At 35.9% G+C, this 26695-nt stretch overlaps 1 protein-coding gene across 2 annotated transcripts in view; it reads right to left on the bottom strand.

Annotated features, from left to right (window-relative positions):
• Nucleotides 290–26695, bottom strand: part of GRM8 (glutamate metabotropic receptor 8) — a 326341-nt gene continuing 299935 nt past the window's right edge. Inside the window, exons 10-11 of one of the 2 annotated variants that reach the window (XM_021384769.1) lie at nucleotides 5665–5966; nucleotides 290–792 (exon numbers count right to left, since the gene is read on the bottom strand). In XM_021384769.1, coding sequence (XP_021240444.1) covers nucleotides 5670–5966 — 297 coding nt within the window. In that variant the 3' untranslated portion in view covers nucleotides 290–792; nucleotides 5665–5669. The remainder of the gene's footprint in view (nucleotides 793–5664; nucleotides 5967–26695) is intronic. The other variant, XM_021384768.1, reaches the window with a different exon arrangement.

The following is a 26695-nucleotide window of genomic DNA, read 5'->3' as shown; positions in this document are numbered from 1 at the left end:
CACACACTGCAGAGTACACACACACATGCATGCAGGCATGCACGTACATACACACACACGTGCACACATACATACACACGCACATATGCTTAGAGTTTACACTGCATTCTTCTGATGCCATGATTATTATTTTATTTGTACACCCACCTTTACTGCACATTCTAAACAAACAATAGACAACAGTGTAAGGACTTTTTTTTCTTAAAACTGCAACAAAACAAGTCTCAACATTTGCAAAACATTCCTTTATTATTAGAAATAAATTATTTTGTATAAAAATTAGCATGCGTTGACCATTGCATTTATTTTAGCATAACCCAGGACTTAATTCAGTCAGCCATCACAAGAAACAAACTCTTCTTCTTTTACGAGTTGAACAATGTAGGACAGGAAAGGAAATTGTCACAATCACAAAAAAGTACTTACAAATATAACATCAGACATGATTTATTTCAACAGCATTTTTTTCACAAGCTAACATTTGTTTTCCTTTTGTGATTTACTTCCTTTTGTGAGTGAACAGTTCAGAGATTTGACACTGTCTATATATGATATAAAACTGGACTTTTCCTTCCCCTGTCTCTTTTTGCCTTTTGCCTCTTGTTTAATCCTTGTTCTTTAGGAGACTGACTATTGATTTGAATGTAGACTACTGATTTTTCCAGGACTGAATTCTGGTGATGGTAAAGTCTTTCTTTGCATGATCCCATCCTGGAGGTCTTCCATTTAATTTCATCCCTGCTCAGTTTGCCTGATTGCTGTAACTGACATAAGTTGTCTTGGTAGAGGAGGCTGTAAAGAAACAAACAAACAAAAAAACCAAAAAACAAACAAACAAAAAAAAAAAACAAAAAAAAAACAAGCAAAAGTTCAGTTGTTTTAGAAAGAAGAGAGAAAGAAATATATTTAGTATTTGAACTCAGCAGTTAGTTAGTTGGATCTCAACTTCTGTGCTCTTGATGATAACTTTTGTTTATGACTTGGGGAACTTTTTCTACACTATTTTGATTTTTCTGTATCTATCATTGTTTTTTTTTTTCTGTATCTATCATTAGCTTTGTTTTACTACTGGTTTTAGCATTCCCTTAACAGAATTTCAACTTACTGTTTGCCAGGTCTTTTTTTGGCTAATTCTATATAGACTTTTCTTTTAAATGTGGAGTTGTTTTTTGGATTGTTGGTTTTTTGTTGTTGCTGTTCTTTTCTTTTCTTTTCTTTTTTTCTTTTTTCTCCTTCTTTTCAGCTAGTGGTGGACTGTTCACCTAGAAGGAGGCTAGATGTTCCTTGCAAGGAACATCTCTCCCAGTTATTGAAACTAGTAGCTAGTGCCTACAGCAGTACAGTACCTGTTCTCTGGATAGTCTTCAAACACAAAACATCTCCAGCAGAAATGCCTTGTGTTTTAAAGCTGCCATACTGTTATGATCTCCTTATGCTGATGGTCATTTTTCCCATTGGGTAAAGCTGATATTTCTCATTCAAAATGAAGCAATAAATTGAGAAATTTAAAGACAGTTTCAAAAATTAACAACCATGCATTTTGTGTTTGCTTCTAGCCCTTATAATTTATGCCTTTGCCATAAAAGAATGTGACCCAAGTCTCTACTGCTGTATTAATATAGCAGTGGGAAGAGGAAAGTTGAGTATATCAAATCTCACAGGTGGCTCCCTGACTGCAAACCAGTTGGGTACATGGCAGTGAGATTGCTGGGGTCCAGTCTTTCTCTCTCCTTTTTGTCTTTATAAGGTCTAGGTCGGGGTACATAAAGATCAATTTTGTTTCCCAAGTATGTTTTACGTTTTATCTGCTACAGACATATTCTTCTTAGGACAGTGAAGACAGAAGCTGGCAGGATGAAAGTAATTTGATGGCACAAAAATGTCCAGGTCTATAGATCCAAAGATTTTAACTCCATTTCCCTATCTTCTTTTCTTTCTTCTTCTTTTTTTTTTTCTTTTTCCTGCGTAGATTCTAATGGGAACATCTGAGATAGGAAAATAATTCTTCATGCTATCTCCTAAATCCAGCCTGATAATCTGATGCTTTTGAAAGAATACAGTATAGAAACCAAGAAATGACAGTTTCCCTCTCCTGCACCTCCTTTGGCTAGAATTGCTGTAGAATAATATTTTGTAGCATAAATAATTATGCTTGCTATTTGCTTTGTATTTTCTTTGGGTTTCTGATAAATTCGATTCTGATACTGCATTTGTCATTTTTTTAAGACAAAACAGGACAGGGCCATTGTAATTCATCACTACATTTTTTTTCCCTAAGAATTTATATACAGGAATTAATAACTAAAAGAAAGATGCAAAATGAAATATTTCTTACTCCCACTTGCACACGTAGCTCCACTGTACTGGAGAACTTCATGTCTGGAAGCACTCTGTGTCTGGAAAAGCTAATTCATGAAAGGCTTGCTTCTGCCATACTAAGCAAATCTTTGAAATAAGTCTGTTGATCAATCACAGTATTCCAGCACCAACATGAAATAGCTTTATTTGTATATATTGGGACACTCAAAGTAAATATAGCCTCATTTACAAATTTCAGATCTTTCAGATGGGATGCACTGCTGCCATCTGAACTCTCCCATGCTCCCACAGCTGGATTTCTGAGCGGTTTCTGTTTTTTTCCTTTGGCCCTTTAAGTTCCTTCTGAGAATAATATAGGACAGCTGAAATGGCATCAAGTTTCTTAGAGCATAAAAAGCTTTTGTTCCCAGAAAAGAAATAAGTAAAGGAACATCTGCAAGCTCTGCACATTTGGGAACAAAAGGATGGAGGAAGCAGAGCTTATTTTTTCCTTCACTCTGAACATAAGCTCAGATAAGTTATCAGGTTAAGCTAGTTTAACATATTACCGTGTATCAGCTGAGTTCCATGATAACATTTCATGTGTATGTTTTTAGCCCACAGTGATGCAACATAATCAGATTTATCACAACTCAGTAAGCTGAATTATTTGAAGACATTTTTGAGAAGCTCAGAACACAAAAATAAGAAGTTACCTCAATTGATTTAGAGAAACTTGTTAATTTTCCACAATTTGACTGTATGTCTGAAACTCAAGCATTTTTGACAAAATTAATATGGGATCGATGGAGAAACAAAAATTATCCTGCTGAGTTCTGAGCATTGTTACTTTAATAGAATGACAGCAGAAGAAGTTACTATAGATACTTGTTCAAAATCTGTTAAATTTAATATGATATACAAACATTTTTTTCACTTGTTTCATATTGAAATTGTCTTTAAAGTTCACTGTAATAAGCCTACCGTTCCTGTGTGGGAATCCGAAAGCTTCAGCAGCTGGTGTCCTGCTCTTTAAGACTGTTAGCATTTCATAGTAATAAAACAAACCATATTTTGGCAAGCTTAGATAGCCAGAAAAGGCAACAACTTGGCTCAAAATATTTCTGAGAATGAACATCCTTTTCTAGCTCTAGTTACTACACTGCTGTTGGAATGAGACAAAGAGGAAAAAGAACAAAATTAAAAGAGGATCTAAAGCATTTTAGAATTATTATTGGGAGCTGACCTATATGAATTTAGAGTACTGTTATGCCTTCTGTAATTGTATCTGGATGGTTTTGTGTCGGTTTTGGTTTTGTTTTTAATTTATTTATTATTTTGGGGGTTGGACTCAATGATCTCTAGAGGTCCCTTCCAATCCCTACAATTCTGTGATTCTGTGATTTCTTTGTCATTCTGTTTCCCAGGTACGTTTTGTTTTCCACTGAATATGAATGTATTTTCACAAAAAGGTGTCAGTATTCATGTGGGGGACAACATGGAAAGGAGACTATTTACATGGAAGAGCATGTACCAGAGAGAGCAGAGATGGACAGGAAGCTAAAGGAATTAACTGACCATCTCATCTTGTTTTTTACCTAGTTATGTAAATAATTATTTCTACCAGTATTTATGATTAGGAAAGGGAAGGAAATACTAGGAATAGCCTTCTTCAGTTTCATATGCTGTCCCTGATTTCTCAAATTGTGACAGTTGAAGAAGAAATTTTGCAACATTGAGAAGCTGTCACCGGTGACCTAGTGAAAAGGATTAATTTCCCATTGTGCACCAGGAACTCATATAGGAACCCCCAAAAGTTTTGACAGTAACTATTTTGGCAGAAACAGCTAATCAAATTCTAATACTGGAGAACACTTTGAGAAGACAGAAACTCATCTGAAGGCCAAAGCTCAATTATATAGCGACAGCAGTCTGGAGTGCAAATGACTTGAGTTGAATTTTTGCCTATGGAGCATTATGATGCCTGGATCAAAGTCTAGCCAAGAGCTCCTAGTGAGCTCGAAATTATATTGGTGTACTACTGTCAAAATCGTGTTCAGAGCCCAGTAAACACCCATTATCCTGCGTACATTACACTACTGGAGGAGTATACTTGCTTCCAACAGCAGCTGTTTCCATGAATTATGCATAATCATAGTTTAAAGAATACCAGATACAGCATTTCTTAATTAGATAATACAGTAGATAAGTATTAGATACTCAAGACTCTTTCCTGCTCTCTCATTCACCCTATTGTGGAATCCCTCCTTTGATCTTTCCTCGGAATTTGGTCATTCTCCAAACTCAGTAAAATCCACTTCTCTTTCCCTTCTGAATTTTCTCTTGGTGACTTCTGAAGATTTTAGAAATTACTGAGTTCTTTACATTTCCATGATGTTATTTCATCCACAAGCAATTTCATTGCCTTTCCCCTGTCTTTTGTCATATGTGAGGCTCTATAAACACATACCTCAATCTGGTGAATTTAAGCATTTTGAAGGGTCATGAGTTTTGCAAGAGAATTAGTTTGCACTCAGCAACTATAGCACGGTAAACCCATGGAATATTCATATATAGTGTTCAATTTGGCAAGCTCTGGTTGGATTCAGTGGGAGCTAAATTTTTATGAAATAAGTATGACATTTCTCTTCAAACTTGGTACTTGTCTGAATGTGCTCAAGCAAAACAGTACTATTCAGTACTATTCAGTCTTCTGTCAACATCATCAGAAAGTAATGAAATTTCAGAAAATCTCATTTACAGTAAAATGCTTGAAAAATTACTCTTCAACAGCTGCTATACACTCCATGTGTCATTTAACTCCTCAATAGATTCTCTTCTGATTCTCCACTCCTACTGAGCTCTGGGGGTTAAGTTATTGGTTCTATTCATATTTTATTAAAGTCATTATTATGAATTCCAGTTTATCAGCTTGTATGTCACATAGTGCAATGGAAACTATAACCTCTGTTCTCTTCTATACCAGAGTAATTTAGAGAAGTGGCAAGATTCAAGAGCTTTTCTGAGACAGGAAAGAACCTCTTCCTGGTGCTAACCCATGACAAACTGGAACACATAATGGTAAAGCTGTATAGGAATTACCATGTTTTTGTACCAAAATGAGTTAAACCACAACAAATACTTGGATGGAAAGCGTTATTCTGAGAGATGTTAATGTTCATGAGTTGTGATAAAGGAACAACTTAACAATACATATCAAGGAGGAAAGATATAAAGAATTATTTTCAACTTTATGCATTCCTGCATTCAACTATATATGAATTCTGACACATCTCTGGATTCATGCATAAGCAATGAAAAGAATAAAGATCATTATTAAAATAAAGTGCATTCTTGTGAACGTACATCTATTAGGAAGTGCTGCCACTCTTGACCATGGGAAAGTCTACAGATGACTTACTGTTGGTTTCAAGACTTTCACATAGTTCAGTTTTGACCTCGCCATTTGGTCTGTCATTGCCTTTTTGCGTCAGTTTGCTTTGCATTGTGGCAGCTGTCACTACAGCCTTGAAGCTCCTCTTCCGTTTTTGAACATTCTGCTCTGGATGAAAAATGATAATATAAACCTTGGGCATGTAGAGCATGCCCAGAGACACAGAAGCACTTAAACTCATGGAGACAGTAAGTGTTGTTGTCTGGATGTACATCTGGGGAAGGAAAGAAACAATAACATAAAAATCATTCCTATATTGATTTAACATATGAAGGAAGATAAAGTAATTATATCAAAAATACAAGCTGGAAAATGGAAACAACACCACTCTTCTGCACATACATCAGAAAGACCCTTGACTTCGTATGTCTTTATAGTCAAGTGCAGCTGCCTGATGTTGTGTTTTTTTTTAACCTTAAATGTAGATACTAGAAACAACATAGTGTTTATTAAACTTCATTCTCATGAAAACATCAAGATTCTGTAGCAACTGCATTTGCATATAATAAACAAATAGGTCTATACACAACAAGAGGAGTGGCAATAGGGCTAATCTTATATCAACCCTTTCAATAGATGGATGCTTTTTCAACAACATGACATGTTGTAATCCAGTAGTGCATACTGCATGTTTCAGCAGGCAACAGGCATAATGCAAAAACTAATGAATTTTTTAATATATTGTTTGAGTTTCAAGTTTTAAAAAAAAAGTTTCTCCCTACAGTTCATATACAATGAGATTTATCTCTAATGATGGCTGTATTTTTGAAACAACCACTAGACATATTGAAACACTGACAATAGTGCAAGTTGGGAATTTTCTGACAGGACAATTTTCCAAGACTGAATACAGTCTTTACTGAGTTTAGGCCTAAGGGATCATGTTTCGCATGAATTGCCCTTGCTACTTACTCTTTAATAAAATTTATGAGAAAGAATGACTTCATGAAATTTGCTAGAATTTGAGAGGAAGGTTTTGAACATGTACTTATCAATGCATATTATGTGTGGTATGTACATCAAGCTGACTTCATATTCCAACTGTATATGCAATTGTAATTGATTACTACACAGCCTCAGCCTGATTACTTTTTCTGCTTCTTTTTAAATAGTCAGTTTCAAAGCTGAGAGTCTGTAAAAAGGACAGGAACATGCTAATTCTTTCCATCTTTGGAATCCTTGTCCAAGTCTAGCAAACAGGAGGCTGCACACTTGTGATAAAGGAACAACTTGGTTTGACTTTTCTCTGATTCCCTAAAATTCAAGTAGCAACAAAAGTATTTCAGTTTAATACAATATGAGGTCTGAATAATTTTTTATAAGTCTTGCAGTGGTATCTCACTTTAAGTTAAGTCCCTTTGTCACGATTCATGGTCACACAGAAATGAATTTCAGCACTCCACACACTGAAATCCCTTCTGAACTACGACCTTTTTGTCCAATAAAGCTTTTCACAGATATAACAAGGGCTGCTATGTCTATTCTCCTTGTTCTTGACAGTTTAAACTTATAAGATAGAAAACTAAAATCACAACGGTTTGCACAAAAAAATCTTGCTTCCCCTTACACAAAGGGAAAAACTTGAGGTCTAAATACCTTCCCAACTTCATCTCTCAACCCACCTCTACACCAGAACTGATCCCAAGCTTCTTATGTACGGTTTTTTACCTTCATAATTGAAAGATCCCTCATGAGACTGTCTCATGTTAATGATGCAGACACTGTCCCCCTTCAGATACAGTATTTCCATATCTAATAAATTACCTAGACCCTTTCCTCATCAGAAGGATGGTAACACAGCCTCTGACTCCCTCAGCAGCTAAAATAGATAATGTTTATTTGGCTATTCAGGGATTTTCAATCTTCTACTATATCTTCTAGATCTATCTCCTTCTTTTTATAGAAACTGTGACATAGGAAACATTGGGGTATTCACGGATATTTCAGAAAAGCATATATGCTCCTGCAACTTCCTTGAATTGGAAGTGAAACTGGAACCTGAAAAATTGAATTCCTTGAGTTGGAATCTGAAAAATTTCTATGCAACAAAGCTCTTTTTTGCAGCAAAGAAAGTGTACCAGTTCCCATGTGGCTGAGTGACTGTCTCTCAGCTCAGCCTAACTGCTCAGAATTTAAAAAATCGCCTTGGTCCCCACCTTTTTCATGTTTACTGAGGGAATGTCATACACGTAACATGCCTTCAGCTCACCATAAGGCAACTGTTTTAATTAGAGAACAAAAATAGTGGTAATGTCAAACTTTTGTCCAGATTGCTTCTTTGGTTTGAGTCCTCCCCTATTTTCAGACATATTCAGGCTTCCCCTCGACTTACTGCTTTTCTTATCTTATTTATTTTTCCTTTCTATTTGGTTTTAGTAGATAAAAGAGAGGATACAAAGATCATTGAGTTTCAACCCTCCTGCTGAGTGCAGAGGTCGCCAACCCCTAGACTAGGCTGCCCAGAGCCACGTCCAGCCTGGCCCTGAATACCACCAGGGACGGGGCATCCACAACCTCCCTGGGCAACCTGTTCCAGTGCGTCACCACCCTCTGAGTGAAAAACTTCCTCCTAATATCTAACCTAAACCTCCCCTGTCTCAGTTTAAAACCATTCCCCCTTGTCCTATTGCTATCCACCCTCGTGAACAATCGTTCCCACTCCTATTTATATGCTCCCTTCAAGTATTGGAAGGCCACAATGAGGTCTCCCTGGAGGCTTCTCTTCTCCAAACTAAACAAGCCCAGTTCCCTCAATCTTTCCTCATAGGAGAAGTGCTCCAGCCCTCTGATCATCTTAGTCGCCCTCCTCTGAACTCGTTCCAAGAGCTCCACATCTTTCTTGTGCTGGGGGCTCCAGGCTGCTTGCACTCCAAAAAGGAGTGTTTAAAAGATGCAGCTGGTCTAATGCCTCTTATTGGCTAACTATACAATTTGCCCATTAGAAGTACAGACTAAGGAAGCAGCCTCAGCACTGAACACTGGAGTATGAACCGTCCTAATGAGACTAGCATATCCAGATAGGCACTCTTGATGTCCCGCACCACCAGTAACAGAGCTGAAGATGGAATTATGATTTCATTTTTCCCTTATCCTTGCTATCAAGTACTTTTCATCTCTTCTATGAATCTTCTCAGTCCCTTAAGGTAGCCTCATTTTTTAAGGCCAGAACTGTAGCAAGAATTATTTCCCATAAAGATTTTTTGCCATCAGTCTGTCCCACCACTCTTGCCTCAACTCCCAGCTCTTGGAATCATTTACCAGATCATTCATAGCCAGAGGATAAATGGTACATGGTACAATAAATATAAATGTCATTTATCGATATTCATGCCACAAATTGGGAAGTACAGAAAAATGGTCTCTCACTTTGTAGTGGGCAGAGCAAAGGTATTTTCGTCTCAGTAAAACACAAGCACTGACAGTCATTTTTCCTCCCCTGCAGAATATGAGTGATAAAAAAATGTCCCCTTCTTCTTTATAAATCTGTGAGCATGCCATAACACTAAAGTTGTTTCCGCACGGGTTGCAGCACGCTAAAAAGCTGATTGGATGACATCGCTTATGGTTACACAGTTGTGTTCTCAAATCAGAAAGAAGGACTATGGAATCAATTCGACACAAAGAATCAACATGGAAAAGGCTGGCTGCAGGCAAATACATTAGAAACCAAGAAACACTACAAACAAGAATGTAACAATGTTGGTGAGCAGCCAATAATTAACACCAGGATTCATACTTTGCGGAACCTACATCCCCATAAGCTCACACCTATAGAATTTTACTCTTTTCATTGCACAACATACTTTTCTGTGTGGACTTGTGGGAAGAAAATTCATATCTTCTAGAGGGAAAACATTACAGGTGCATGTCTGTTATCACTGGTTTTCTCACATTCACATAACAAGAATATTTGCAAGGTATAAGTTAAACTTTGTACAAAATATGAATTAAAATAAGGCTGAAAGACAAAAAGTCAAAGCCTTTTCACAAACATGAAAGTTCCACATTCATGAATTTATAATCTCAATCAGTAAATGTAGGATGTGACTCTGTACCTTACAAAGAAAACTGAGAAAACAAATACTCTTTATTTTCGTTTGTACATTCCAGTTTATTTCAGAAATTGTAAGATAAAGGCCAAATCTAATTACTGATTTCAAAGTAAATGTTTGTCAGCTTTAAAAAGTATGAATTTTCATAAAAGCTGAGATGCTAAAGAAGCTATAAAAGCATGAGGCCTCAGTGGAAGATGAATATACCTGCATTTCAAAAACTGAATTATGGTAATGATATCACTGTTCAGCTTTTACACTTGAAGTCTAATTTAGACCTTTCCAGCAATATTTATAAGTATTCCCTTTCTACCCATAAATTATTTTATGCAAAGAAAGGGTAGAATGACTTTACTAGGTCTAGTTTTAGCATTGTATTTATAATTTTAAGATCCATCAGGTGCTCACTGCAAGTATGTACAACTGCACATTGCAAAGTTTTCACTGCACAGTTTCCTCTACAAAGTGTTTTTTGTCACCCTCTTAAAACTAACTTTAGTTCCTCCAAACACTTTCCAGTGATTTCTCAATATCTAGTCTTACCGTGGAGTAGGACACCTCTATGCTACGTACATACAACTCCTGGAATACAGATACTGGGAGTCTGATGACATTCACTTCACCAAACTTTGCTAATCTGTCCTCTAATTTGGAAACAGATTCTCACTGATCATTTGTGGCTGTTCAACTCAGTATATTTCTTCATCTAATTTCCTAATAAGACATGATTCCTTTGTGATACAGAGGCTATCCAGGATATCACCTGATTGTATCAAAAGAAAGGAGGAACAGTTGATCTCTAGGGCTGGGAAGCAAACAATATAAATACAATACCACTGTATCTACAGCAGGAAATGAAACCATACTAATGCATAGGCCTGCACACTGGGACTTTACTGCCTGCGCAGTTCCATTGTTAGTGTACCCCCATCACAAGAGGGCTTGGTCCTAGACCAAGTTGCAGTGTCCTTAACCATTGCCAGGAGTTTGCCCACAGTCTGGTACTATTCCCACTGGGTAACACTAATATGACTACTATGTTCTTGTTGTGAGACTAAGATTTTAATATTATCAAACAAGCAAAGTAGCCTCATGGTTTGACAGTACTCTTAGTGATGTATCATAACTAGTTTAGATAGAAATTAGGAGGGCAACACAATACTCTGTCAACATGGTGAACATTAATGCCAATTGTCATTGCTGTTAGCAAATGTCACCTCTACCATAAGATTCTATAAAATTAGATTTTTGTCTGCTTAAATTCCTAGAATTTGTTCCCTTCCTTTCTCTTTACTTCAAGTTTCAGATACTTTAGTTCACCAGTAATTGCTACACTTACTGCTGTTTTGTGGTGAAAGATGGAGAAGATTAGATTGAAACAAGCATTGCAATTATCAAATATTCTGCTCATTGGGAAGGAGTAACATTTTTTGAAATTAAAACAATCACAGTTCAGCTTTATTTCATCTGCAACATTTATCACAGTGCTTTATTTCAAACACCCATAAACTAAAGTCTGCCTCTTTACTATGTTCATCCTTTAAATCTGAGAACATAGGTCTCATGGAAAATGCTATGTATTGCTGTGAAGATCTTCAAAGTAATTTAAAATATCAGTAAGCAATTTGATTCTGTTTTGTTCTCATGAGTTAGGTCAGATATCACAGCATCATACACTTTATCTACATCTCATGACCCCTGTGTATTGCAGTATTAAGTTTTTTTTCAAGGGCTCTGTGATCCATTCATCTAATCATCCTTGCTATAAATAAAGCCACAGTCAATCAGTGATCAATGATCAATCTCTATACTAGATCTGTTGTAATACATATGCCAGTCTCTGTGTTCAAGAATGTTGAAGTCCTAAAGGTAAGCTGGAGAAAGTGAGTACTCACAATCTGTAAATCTAAAGAAATCTCAAAAAAAAAAATAAATAAATAAAAATAAAAAAAACAATACTGCAATTAAATAACTATATCAGAAAAAAAAGCCTGCATCATAAAAAACCTGAAGAGTAAGATTATTCAAAAGCAGTTCTTATATTACACATATACTGAATCTTCAACACAATGTAGAATTAGGATTTTATGGTATGTCATGTTACATTTAAGATTTTTTTAGAGGCAAAATATCAAGCAAATAATTCATTGTTATTCTAATAAAAATCCTATCAGCATAATCAAAACTAGAGCAAACATTATTATTAAACCAATTATAATGATACCAGTCTTTACTGTCCATATTTTATTATTATTACAACAACAAAAAACATTAACCATGTAGCTAAACCTGTTATACATAAACTTCCTAGTATTAATGGCTCTTCTCCAGGGGTCAGTGATCCCTTTCAGTACTCCTTTCGTTCTTCCTAAGCACTATAGATTCATCCTGCCTCTAGGAGAATAGAAGGAATTGGGGTTTATGTTGAGTCATCAGAATGCCAAGGAGAAGGTGCATGACAGTGATAGTGAGAGCTGTACGTCCTTAATCTTGGGTTAATTAGATTGACTTTTAGGCATTTTCTAGCACTATCTGCTTACCTGGTCTTTTTAAAAATTAATTCCTGGATACAACTGGTCTACCTTCACTCATTAACTTCTCATCATACTAATGTAATATCACAGCCTAACTGAGATTAAGTCCCAATATTTGTTATGCATAGGCTTCACAGGTTTATTAGATCTTTATTATATTAGTTATTCAGAGAGGTAGCTGAAATGAGTTAAGCAATAGTATTCTGATTGCTGGACAGTTGTTATTACAACCAGTACAAGCTCAGGACACAAGCCCAACTATATCCCAGGAGCCATCACAAACAGGTCAGTACAAAGCCTCTGGCCTTCTCCTTCTAACAAGTCATTTTGTAGAGGCTACAGCTGGGTATTCTGCACATTCGTGATTCTTGCTCTTTCCAATTTTATTCAATAAAAAATATTCTTTTACAATAAGATCGCTAGAGATTTCCTACTAAACTTGTAGTCCAAACTGTAAAACAATTTCATATGTCTTTCAAATACTTAGAAAATCCTGTCTTTGGTCAAATACATTCTAATTTGCAATACATAGATCAATTCATCTATATAAGATGTAGAACAATCCAGAGAATCATTTTATATTTTCATATTTATAATTTTTAGTTACATTTATTTCTCATGAGACATTTTATTTACTCCTCAGGTATCTACTTTGAATGCAGACTGTATTTGCTCAAAGGCTAAATGAACTAGGAAATGTGGCAGGTGGGCAACTATTCAAAACAGACTCATGTAGATGTTCAATTATAATCCATTTGAAAAAATGAGGGCTGACATTTTGGAACACTCAAAATTTTAGAAGCCAGTTGGCAAGCCTGAAATTTTCACTTTTATATGCATGATTGTCTAGTGAAGAAAATCTAAAAGGAAGAAAGCTGTTTTATAGAGAAGGAGAGATGTTACCAGAAAAAAAGAAAAAAAAATGAAAAAAAAAATGAAAAAAAAGAAAAAAAGCATCTAGGACTTAATTAATACTTCAGGTTCAAAATAAAAACTACATGGTTCCCTACAGCACAGAGACTGTTACTGTTGACTGAAACATTATTAGAACTAGAATATATTGCTGAGTAAATAGCAGTCTTACTTGTTGATCAGATTTGAAATTTGCAGAATATTACAATCCTGTCTTTTTAAAATGACCATTACTGACTGAAAGTCTGTTTCCTTTATTCACAAAACACAGCAAAAGGATAACCTTAACTGCTGGCTTATTATCTCACTAACTACATTTTAATCTGTTTTCTGAAGTCTTTCAAATATGCGTTGTACCTTAGCTAAAGTGATAACCATGCACCAGGAATACTATAAAATAACCTCAAGTGTTTCAATAAATAACTTGCTGGCAAGTTTAGTTCTAGAATGTGTTTGTCTATTTCATGCATTAGGGTTTACGTGTGAGAGTTCAAGTAGCTGATAGAGACAAATATTAAATGAAGTACACTTGTTCAGAAGATAATTTTATTTAGCATTTTCAAGCAGGGCATAATTAAGTTACTCCGTCACACAAGATGATGAAGGTTTAAATAAGTAACAGCTGGTTACCCCAATGGGTCTACAACTGCAGGGCAGCCTTTGGCAGGAGAAGCTGTGCAAACACAACCAATACATTATGCTAATGGGAATAATGTAATGAGCAAGGAAGCAGCTACAATGGAACGACAAAAAGAAAAACAAACAATCAAACAAGTCCCTTCAGCCCTTAGCAGGCATTTCAATTGCAATTTGTTAACAGAATTCTTACAATGTCTGTACTCAGGTACAAGCGTTATCTAGAAATGTTTGCTGAGTTTATTCCTTGTGTCAGAATATGTGAAATATAAGCAAGACAAATCCACATACGACATATGGTTTCTCCTTTGACTTCAGTGAGTTTACACTGAATTGCTCCAAAACATATAAGCTAATAAAAATATTACTTCATTTATTTTCTGTGCTATTTTTTAGAAAAAAATATAAACCTGTAGTATAAGCAGATTATACAGACTTTAAAATCTGTGCACTATCAAAATCTTTCCCTCTCTTACTACTAATCTATTTAAATTTCACTTGACTTTTTGTTTATCTGAAATTTTGGTTTCATAATTCGTTATGATAGTGCTTAAGTAAAGTTTTTTTATCAGATTTTATTCACTGCAGAAGGGCACTGTGAATTCCCTACCTAATCAGTAAGAAACCCACACTAATTTGAAATGGATTTTTGAACCATTTCCTATCTGCAGTACAGAGGGTATGTTGCATGGTATGCAATATATATTCTACACTGCACCTAAACCAGCATGCCCAAGTAGCCAAGAAGGCCGATGGCATCCTGACCTGCATAAGCAGTAGTGTGGCCAGAAGGACTAGCTGAGTGATTGGCAACGTTTCTTTAAGCTCAGATGGATACATACATGCAAAATCTCAGCACTTTCCCCCTACCGTCTATGCATCTAACATCTAAAATCACCTGATTACACTGGCTGAGAAAGGGAAGAATAATTTACTGTAGGCTATGTGGCAGTCTATCTGGTTTCTATAAGCACTATTTTATAATGTATTATTATGGATTCCCTTCTCTATGTTCTTCCTAGAGAGCAGAACTGATAAAAGTTCACCATTATTTCATATGTCTGTCCAGGTGCAGATTTACCAAGGGTACATCAGGACAAATGTATCTTATTTATCCCATTGAATTACTTCAATAGCATAGCCTTGTGAAGTTTCATTACTTTAGCTTACCCTTTTTTCTTCTTATCACTCCTTTGACACATTTTCCTTGCCATACCAAGATATATTGTTACTCAATAGCTCTATTTATCAAACACAGCCAATCGTTATGACTCACAAACACTTGTATCTATCAAATATGGGTTATGCATAGAAAAAGAAGTTGCCCAGAGAGGTTGTGGAGTTTCCTTCCTTAGAGATCTTCAAAAGCAGCCTGAACCTGGTCCGGGGCAACCAGCTGTAAGTGTCCCTGCTTGAATAGGGGGGTTAGACCTACAGGCAGAGGTAGGACTGTTTAAGACCACATAAGAAACCTGCAGCATGTACAACAGCTTGTCATGGGACAAAGCATATCATCAGTTATATAGTTTCAGACTAACCATACTTCTTTTCCAAGACATTCCACCAGATGGTTCAAGAAAACTGTATGTACTGTGATCCAAATTTCTCACTTCTTTTAGCTGCATGTATCCTTATTTTACATATAAAGGACATGGAGATGATGCCTCATTATCTACAGTTCCTATCAGAACTGCATGCCTGCATTTTGTTTGTATGGAAACTTTTGGGGTGACAATGAAATGGAGAAATACAAATTCAAAAACACAGGCAGAAAATGATCTGTCTTGTTACTTGTCAGGGGTCCAGGTATCTGCATAGGTATCATATTGTGATGGTCTACCATCTCCTGAGGCATGACATCAGTTTGATTAGCAGTGTGTTTACTTACACCAGAATCCAGCAAGAAAACCACGGAGTGGTTTCAATGGGGCTTAGAATACTATTCCCTGATCTTCTCATTTGTCTCTTAAAGTTCTTCCTTTGTGACCTAAGCCTCTTCTCAGTCTCTCCCGCAGATAACCATGTATTTATGGCATAAATAACATAACAAATATTGTTATTTGAGAACTTGAATAATCTTTAGATTGTTTCCTCATCTCAGCTTCACTACCTAGAGAATTCTCATTGGCAAGGCAGGGTTTTGCTGACTTCCAGTGGAATGTGCAGTATGGAGGTATCTTAGAGGGGTATCTGTGAGGGACATCTCTGCTGGCACCTCAGAAGAACAATGACTTAGAACAGTAATAGAATATGTACCTCCACTCTTATTCCCATACATGCATTCACACAAATGTCCTTCTACTTTTCATCTTACTTTTGCTCGTGTTCACAATGAATCCCTCAACTTTAAACTATTCTGCCACAGGACATTTAAATAAAAAGTCAATCACAACCTCTTCCAGTGAGGATTTGGTTAGTTTTTCCAAGATAGCAACACAGTGCAGTTCTTCCACAACTCTTATATATATATACTGACACATTATGATACATATATAATTAAATATTATGATACTGACATAGCATGCATACTGACAATCATGTCTTTAACTTCACTCTCACCAGATATAATGTCATTCATAGGTCTTACTGTCTTACTACACCTTTACTTGATTTAGCATCAGAATCTGTCTGATGCCAACATTTGAGTTGTGCTTTTCCTCTGTTATTCATTCCTGTCAAGCTTTTTAATCTTGAAATAAAATCTAACATGTTAATTTTTATGGGGGCAATATCAGAAAGTGGGAACCTGTGTGTGAAAGTTATGCAGCAGTAAATGTGTCTAAACTGCATTGCAGAAAAAGCACCAACATGGATTTGTGACTGATTCAGATCTGACTCTAGGGTGCTTTGGCTGATAATATGCAGGTGAACTATGGGTGACCCCAAAATTTACATCACTGCCCAAACACAATCATTCCAGGTGGATCTGGCACACGGAAGTCTGTAGGTATCAACATATTCTTGCTATGGTAACATAAAGAGAAGATAAGACAGTGCACTTTTCTTTAGAACTATGGGATACTTCATTACTATCATCGGACAGAAGAGAAGGAGAGATTTGTTGTCAGCTTGGAAAGATAATGTCTACAAGGATAGAATAGCCCTAGAAACAAGAATAATGTGAGGCATATCTACTAAAAGATCTCACTTTCCTACTGTTCAGATTTGAACTACAAACCTGATGGTGAGTTGGTCTGATCCATGAACAGATGATGTAAAATTGTCTCCCAACATTTAAACAGCTGCAGTGCTCTTTGATCTGCTTTGTTCTGTGAGAGTGCCTCTGCATTGCTGCTGAGAGGGAAGCAGCTTATCTATTGTGTGAGCATCCTCAGCCAAAAAGCAGTCTTGTTCAAGACTTATCATTGTCTGATTTTTTCTCAAGTAGAAAATCCACACAAACATACTAAATGCCAAACCAGTTATTTAAAAAATATTTTTCTTATAAGTAGAGTTGGTTCAAGTCAGAAGGAACCTCTGGTGTCTAGTCCAACCTCCTCAAAGTAAGGTCAGCCATGAGGTTAGACCACGTTGTTCAGGCCTTTATCTAGTTAGAGATCACTTCATCTAGTCAGGTCTTGAATTATAGCAGTTTAATTAACTACTGTTACTGACCTATCTGTAGTAGTAATTGAGAAGTGTTTCTTTTTCCCTCTGTTGTATCCTCTTGACTTCTTGACTTTTCTTGTTCTGTCTTCCTGAACTAAATAAAGACTGAGGCAGGGACTATATTTTAATTTACTTTAACATGCTCTAATTTGCACATTATGGATATTTAAATAGCCTAAATAATAATAATAAAATAAAATAAAAAAGTGAAATGATAAAATATGGTGAAACCTGTGTAAAGTACATGGGATTCAGGTCAGCTCAATTAATAATCTGTAATTTTTTATGCTATAATTTAGTTGACTACATTACATAAATTAAGAGGTTCTATCCCTTGAGGCATTTTATAAATGTTAATTATTAATATAAAGTAATACCTCTTCAGTACTGGGTTTCCAGTACTCAAAGCCAACCAAAAATTCAACAGATTGCATGTTTTTAAGATGCTGCCAATGTTTTAAACAGAAAAATCCCTTTGGTTTACGTTCCCATATATTCAGTTTGTCATTGCACATCTGCTGTAATGATTAAATAGGACATTGCATCTCTGGGGAAAAACCAACTCAATTAAGTGAAAGAACTAAAGGCAGCTTTCCTTCCCCTTCTTTTAAAAAGAAAAAAAAAAGAAAAAAAAGGCACTGTTTCATCTACTTTCAAACTGTAATTAATATCTGTAACTCTATAACTAAATGACAGAGAACAATTGCATGCTGAATGGAATATGACTGCACAGTTATGTTATTAAACAATTATTTTCTGTCATTAAAAAAAAATAAAAAATAAAAATCATCACTAGATTTGTTAGCTGTGGTTCCGGTGCCTCTAAATAATGGGCCCAACACTCTGAGTACTTTTAAACAAATGAAAAGAACTATTTCTTTTCCTTTCAGAGGACTTGAATCAATGTGCTGGAATAATGTCTGCAGCCTGCAAAATGTTTGCCAGACAAAAGAGGCAACGTCACTGGTTCCCTTAACTGCTTTGTTGGGCTATTCCAAATAAAATGCTCTATCTTGCCAGATCACTCATTTTTTTTAATGCAAAATTTAGTTCATGTTTAGAATAAAGAGCCTCTGTCACTAGCCAATCTGCTGGGGCCATACTGTCAAAGCCTCTTGATGCATGCCAAGAAGAGACGCTCTCCTGCTAGCACAGTTACATCACCTCACTGAATGACAGATGCAGAACTAACATTAGCTTTCCTCAGTTGGCATACCCACACATTCACGTTTTGCCAGTGTAAATATGTCAGCCAGTTTCAGTGTGTGTGTAGTACGGGGGTTTTTGTTTGGTTTGGTTTCTTTTTTTTTGTATTTATAGTTTTCTGTCCTAAATTTCCTGGCAAGTCTTTGTAGACGTGGCACAAGAATGTTACTATTAATGATCATGATATCTAATAATGAGTTTCATCTGTAAAGTATTTATTAATGTGAAATAATGTGAAATTAGTCACTTGTTGGAATCATCACAGATTTCTTCTGCAATTTATACGTTCTCTGATATCTAAGCTACGACTTGTTGCTCTCATCTCTGTCTGCTCGTTTTCATGTAATTCAGAGGTCAACCACTTCTACTTAAAAGTTGGCTGAAACTGGATGCCAAATTTTTCTTTTTTTTTTTTTAATTTTATGGTAGAATTAAGATGACAAGGGTTGATCTAAGGGCCTTTGATATACAACTGCACTTACTGTGCGTACTTCACTCTGTCTGGCAGAACCTCACTAATCCCTTTGTAAGCAAGAGAGATTTTATTGCATTTCCTCCTATTATTCATGTAAACCTGGAGAACTAATATTATTGTTGTTTAATCAGTGGTTAGCAAGTCTGGTCTGTAATGAAGACATCTACAATTTTCATTTCCTGAAAGGAAGAGGGAGTTTTTTCATGCTTTGCAAATCAGCACTAACAGTAAACAAAGAATAAACATGATGCAATAGGATGTTATTTTATTCATTATTTAGCTTTATAACTGTATAAATAATCTAGCCTGGAGTAGGAACTGTCAAGTCAAATTTAGCACGCTGTTGTTTGTATGCAGTAGTGGTTTGTGTAAATTGTGTTTGTGACAGGTTATAATACTAAGAAGAAATATTTTGGATGGAAGTAACAGATGGCCCACGACAATTTTAAATAAAATATACTATTGGTGTAACACAGCTAATAAAACCATCATGTTACATCTACTGAGCTTCACTAAGAAGCAAAATAATATGTGGTACATGATAAAATAAACTTGAAAATGCAAACCCTGTTATTTAGAATCATAGAATTGTTTGTTAGAAAGGACCTTTAAAGATCATCTAGTCCAACTGCTCTGCAATGAACAGGGACATCTACAGCTAGATCAGGGTGCTCAGAGCCCAGTCCAGCCTGACCTTGAACCTCTACCAGCTACACGAATCCTCTAACAGTCAAAAATTACTGTAAACCATTGCCTCTCTGCTGAGCCTGCTAGAATAAATCCTTAGCTCACATCACCTCCTTTGTTTCCCTGTGTCCTACCTTGTAGTCTCTTTTGCCTGTAACTCTGAAAGCAGTTTTTAGATTTTTATTATCTGACAGGTTGCCTACACCATTGGCATAGTACCCTGGCTTCACTGCTTTCCCTGACTGGATGACCTAATTTTTGCCAGCAGGAGCACTGAATGAAATAATTATTAATGCCTTGAGTCTATTCAGGTGAAGGCTAAGAGTGCTTTAGAATGAAGGTTATAGTAAGAGACAGTAAACATAGGAACACTTAGGACTTTAAAAATAATTTCCTGTCCCTCCTCACAGCCCCTACCTCTACTCCAATAATGTTTTTTGCTTTTTGCATAATGTTTATTTTTGGCTGCAAATGTGAACCCTAGAGTTTACGTTAGCTGTGTTCCTCCCTTCCAAATGCAAAAGGGAGAGTGAGATCTAAATAAGACATGATGTTTAGCAAATTTTGCAGACATTTTTCTCTTGCCATTTCTTAATAATTAGTTGCTATTTCTGTCACCATTAGCAACTTTCCTCTTATCGTTGCTATTCACACAGATGACTGGCAACCCTTGGCTTTCACTCCTTGATAAGTCCAAGGCATGTTTGAGGTCTCTATACGATTTCCATGGGTCATTTGCCCTCAAATGCTGTTCTTTTATATCAAGTTGCTAAGAAAAGCACTTCATTTGTAATTTTTATGTTGCTCATACGTGTGATCCTTGTTTTTCCTCACCTGATGTTGTATTGTACATTTTTTGCTTGATAAATACAGATATCTTACAATAATGTCATTTTCCTATCCATAATACTGACAGCCTTTCTCCACTTCCATGAAAATTCAAAATCTACAAAAGGCCAAAGACACACTGAAAACCCATTTACTCTGGATGTAGAAACTCCAAGCCAAACCACAGCTTTTGTAGAAGTGTGTTAGAATGATATAAGAAAACAGGAAGAAGTCCCTTACTTGATTACAAGACGCATAAACAGAATCATGAATATATTATTACACTGTTTGCTCAGCTCTAGACCTTACACTTAACAAGGAACATTTAGCCACATGAGACAAGAAAAATGTGTCTTCTCACTTGTAAGAACATTCAAGTTCTGTCTCTTGTATTTGATTTGTGCCAGATTAGCAGGAGAGAGTAAGGAATGAGGCTAAATTGTTCCTCCCTGTGCAGAGGGAATGCAGAGGTCTCCCAGCAGCAAGTGGCTTTCCTCACCATATGTGCTTCTTCATCTTGGCTCAGCAGGGCAGGAAAATGAATCGAGGATTTTCAAAACAATGCAAGTTACGTAAACGTGATCTGCAGTGCTTTGCTCCATTTTTACTTTTAGTGGCTTATTCACATGCATTTCACAAAAGAGGCTAAGCCTGAAATTTAAAAAAGAACTAGTGAGTGGCAAGAATTCTCTGAAAATCAAGTTAAAATGAAGGTGAAATTCAGGTTAGTCCCATACATATAATTTTGGTGTAGGTCAGTGCATATGCATATGGTTCTGTGCATATGCAGCATACTTAGTCATTCTTTCTCAGGGCAGTTCAAAATCAGCCTCTTGCTGATTTTGAAGAACTCATGCTCTTAGCGCTGATAAAACAATAGACTGACTGGAGACAATAGAGTCACTTGAGACAAAGTGGCTGACTGAACAACAGTACATTTGGCTAACTGTTATAGGAGTTCTCAACCCAGGAATAATGGAGATTCTCCATTGCTGCAGGGAAATTTGTATGTTGCTCTTACAAGGTAATATAGGACAGTCATTTGTAAAGATATATAGTAAGAAGAGATGTTTTTTTAAATAGTTTAAAAATGGGAAAATACATGCACTTGCTGGAGAGATAAACTCCGCCAAAAAAAACCCACCACCACCAACAAAAAACAATAGATTTGAAAATGCCATTGCAAGTATATGGACAGTAAGAGACCAACTTCTTTGAGAGATTTAATTCCCCATATGAGGATTACTCTATGCAAAAATGTTAGCAAATTAAAATATTTTTTAACAAACATTCTGTCTGTGAATGTTTGCAATGCATGAAACATATAGACCTGAAGGACATTTTCTTTAATGGTATTGAATTCTGTTGTAATCTCACTTGTCAACATTTGGCTGCCTGCTTCCCATCCCTACCCCAACCAGTATTTCTGATGTTGCATTTAAAGTTGTTTCCTTAAATGTTGGATGTTTATGTCTGTATTGTTTCCATTGGGCTGCATGATGGCCATCTTCCACCTAAGCACAAGCAATGACATGACCATTCTTCTTTTCAAATTTTACCATATTATATTTAGTATTCCCCACTGGAAGGGGGAATAGAGTTGCTATCATGAGGGCTGACATGAGAAAATTTCTCTAGTTTCGCCATCCATGGCAAAGTAAACACAACTCCACCAATATACTTGAAATTAACAGTTAACAACGTAATAACAATACTGTGTTAACATAACACTTTTTAAAGTCTCAGTTATGGATCTCAGTGTGCTTTAAAATCACAGCTGTCTCTTCAGTGAAAATCTTTCAAGTTAACATTACTTTCAAGTTTCTCCTTTCCTATGAATCTCACTCTGTGGGAGTTCTCACCCGATGTCATTTTAAATATTTTAAAAATATGCTCGTTTTCATTCTTCAAAAACTCAGTGATTTCAGCAGTCAAGCTTTTTTGAATGTTTTGATAACAAAAGTAGGAGTTTACCTCCAAGTTCCTCTTCTGCCAACAAAGCATCCTGCCAGTGCTCTGCCAAAGCTGACTCATATTTCTGCCACCACATCCTGTACACCCTTTTCACAAACGTTTCCTTTGCCTTTCTTGTCAATATTAATAAGCCGGAGACAATTCAGAGCTACAGACTATCAGTTACTGGTTGTTAAAGGATCTGTTATGAAAAACAGAATTTTAAAGGGACAGATTATATGTGTAAAGATATGGCTGATTGCAACTGTATGAGGGAGAAACTAACAAAGCATTTCTTATCATAATAAAGTAATATAGAATATCAGAGACATGCAAAGGCATTATCATCTCTTCTGGCATTCATATCAAGTCATTTGTCTCCTGATAATCAAAAAGGAAGAAAATGAAAACACTCTTCCATGCTAATTCTTTCATCTATAATGCATTCTACTTCCTCTGAGAAAGAAATCATTTACCACAGCAACACTCAATATAAAGTGTAGAAGCTATAGTGTTGATGTTTATTGCTAGGAAAAGCTGAAAAATTGACACTGCTGAGATGTTTAGCAAATGATTGTATGATGCAGTGAAAACAGAAATCTGCTGCCTCTATAAAGTTTTCCAAACAACTACTAGTTGTCACTTTTCAAAACTGTCCATAATCCTGACGGATAATTTCATATGTGTAACGAAGACAAGCAAGAAATCTTTTGTGTACTTTGAGTCAAAAAGTAAACACATTATTAAGGGACTGATCTTAGAATGAACTGGATCTAGTAGGTACAAAACTGTCTGGATTAGGAGAATAAGACTGTGTGGCTGGACTTACTGCAGTGTCTTGTACATATTCAAATTTTAGATTTCTATCGTTCCCAAACCAGCAGCTCCATACCCTTTTCTTAAGCTTCTCTCTGGTATTGCTAGCCTGCAGAACTGCTCCCTAAATATGACCAAATCATTGTTTTCTAAAACATATGTTCTGAATCTGTACAATGCCTACACCTCCTAGCAGACTGATGTTTAATTATCAGAAATAAACAGATATGATCTATGAAATTTCAGACAAGTTGATTGTTAACAGTCTGCAACAGTGGGTGATTTGTGTAAGTGAAGAAATAGGACAAGTCTCATCTTTGAAAATGACAAGTAGTTCCTTTAATGTTCTTTGTTAAAGGTGGGTACTTCAAACTTTTAGGAAGCAACAGAGGATTTTCTTTCCTTCTTCTCTCCTTTTATTTTTCTAACTATGAAATTGCTCACACACTTTAATTCTATCATGAACAAAATGCAGTCATCATTTGAGTAAGAAAACATGTACATTTAAATCTCTAAAGAATGAGAGTTTGATTCTTCAACACAAGTGAAACAGATCACACTTAAATAAACAAGAGAGAGAGATAAATAGTGAATAAATTGAAAATGTGATTTCAGTAAGAAGTCAATAAAGCACAGAACGTGGGCCCTCTGTGACATTTCCTTCACCCAAGTAGATGGCTTTGTAGGAGGAAGAGAGTATTGTTTACCAGAGCTGACAAGCTAAAAAAAAATCTCAAGGAAAATAAGCACAGTGGTGCAGTGAAACGCATCACTGCTGACTAACCTGACAGGTTAGATCTAAGTTACTTGCTTATACTCTGTCATTTTAAACAGCATGGTAGCACTAACTGCAGCAAAAATAGGTCTTGGCACTGACTCTGAGGCATTACATGTATTGGAGAGGTGCCCAAAGTTTCATTTTGCAACCATAGGGGTTGAATCTCCTGTCAGTATGTGTGCACAACTTCCATAACATTAAGAGAAATATGTGTGCTCATCCATGGGCAAAAATGCCCAAAGAGGTTATGCTAGTATTCATATGTCACAATTAAAATCACACTTAATAATTCTCATTCTGTAGATAAAAAATCTAGCATTGCTTCACAAAGCTTTTATTTCATTCATACATAGGAGATAGAATTTTTTTAATTAGGCTTACAGTCAAACAGTGTTTTGCAATGTACTAGTACATTCCATTAGATGAAAATCACAGCACTTAAAAACCTCTTTGTATTATCTTTTTTCCAATAATATAAAAAAATAAATTATCCAGATCACTTCAGCTTACTGTTACTGTTTTGAAACATAAAGAACTTTTTCCAGCAGAGAGATGTAGAAACCACATGAGCCTGTCATAAAGAAGAGACCTGTTAAAGTGCAGTTTTGCCATTTTCTCTTATATATTATATAATATTATAATATTATATATCTCTCATATTCTGGTGATCTTAAGAGAATATGGATATATTCAAATGCAAAAATGCCTTGCTGTGATACTAGAATATCCAGCTCTGAACCATCTTCTTACAGTAAGTGCAGCTGGAGCAATGCCAGCATACATTGCTTCCTTCTAGCCCACAGTCTAGTATGAAACCTGCCCAAGTACTCCACATATCCACAAGACAGCAAAGAGAAAGGCCAAGAAAGCAAACAGTCAACAAGATCTGCTTCTTAGATCCCTACCAAGGAGACAGAAGGAAGCAGACAACATATGTATATTTCCTATATGAAAAACCTCCTTCATGTTTACAAAGTTCTACTGTATCAGTGAAACAATGTATGACACTAAAGAGATTATATTTTTAGTATCTTTCCTGGTTTGAATGTTTAGAAAATCAAAATTGTCTATAGTATATGTGTATACTACTTTTTTCTTTCTCAGGTTACGCTGTGGTGTACAAGAAATGCAAAGACTTACGAGGTTGCTTATTAAAAGTACACAAAATAATCAGCTCAAGGTAGTGCTAAGACTAACTTGAGTCTATAACTTGTATGTTAAGCAAAGAACAATACACTGAAAAATTCCAAAATTTTCTTTTTTTCATAACAGATGTACAAAATTCTAAATTACACATACCCCTTTAGAAAAGCTTCAAACAGTTTGGAAAATAGAAGGAATGCATAAAAATTAAGGATTCAAGGACAAGTTAACACCAGCTGGGGCAGTGACATGTTTCTTGACATCATTGGCAAAACTCCCACTCATCTGAACTAAACTGTGCCTTTACCTGAACTTTTCAGAAGTGGAGCACTAAAAAAGGAACTAAAACTTGGACAGATTTCAGAGTTCTGGGCGTATTCAAATGGAAAGAAAGTATTTTATATAGACAAGTCAGAAAAAAATTGTTCTAAGCTTAAGAGTGAGAGTACAAACATGACCAAGAAAATGTCAACTTCATTGTCAATGAGAGAGAGAAGGAAGAGGCACAGAAATAAGGGTGGGATCACAAAAGAAAGAACTAAGATTTTAGATATCATGGAAAAAAAAAGTGGCATTGCCTAGAATGATTCACCTATCTTGGACAAATTATAAGTTAAGAAAAGAGGAAACTATATAAGCAGTAACAAAAAATGAAGGTTCATAAGGACAAAGGTGATGACGTTAGTGGTGGTTAGAAACAGAAATTACAAACCTCACTGACAAGGTAAATAGTGCTGAGAGAATAGCAGAGAAAATTCCAACTTGGAAATCTGCAAGCCTTAATGGAGATATGTGATCTTTTTAGATTAATAAAATTTTATGCATTGAGATGGCTCAATGAGATAGAAGGTGATGAGTTCTGGAGGGTGCAACTGCATTGCATGTGTAGTACTTCTCCCACTAAAGCAACATTTTAGTAGATAAGCTTTTTAGGAAAACATATGGTGCAAACAATTCCCTCACAGAGACTGTTTGAAAAGTAGTTTGGGGCTTTGGGACTGATTTCTGTAGCATGCCACATTGGTTTGCCCATGTCTTTTTGATGACTAGATTAGGAGATAGATGCTTTGCCTGCTGTGAGCTCTTCTGCTATACCTCACTCAATTACACGTGCTAGCTTACTAGAAAGGACATTTTCATAATGTCATGTGTTCCTCAGCTTCAGATGTATAAGCCTTTTCCTGTATTTGCTATTGAATACTCTCTTTTAAGCAGTTTCCTGCTTCTCTTCTAATCTCCTTCTGACCTTCCTGCCTTTTAACTGTGAAATACTGTGCAGTACCTTTGTGAATGGCATGCACAATACCTGTGAAT

This window comes from Numida meleagris, chromosome 1 (assembly GCF_002078875.1).
Source record: "Numida meleagris isolate 19003 breed g44 Domestic line chromosome 1, NumMel1.0, whole genome shotgun sequence".
NCBI lineage: Eukaryota > Metazoa > Chordata > Aves > Galliformes > Numididae > Numida > Numida meleagris.
This window is presented reverse-complemented; position numbering and strand designations above follow the sequence as displayed.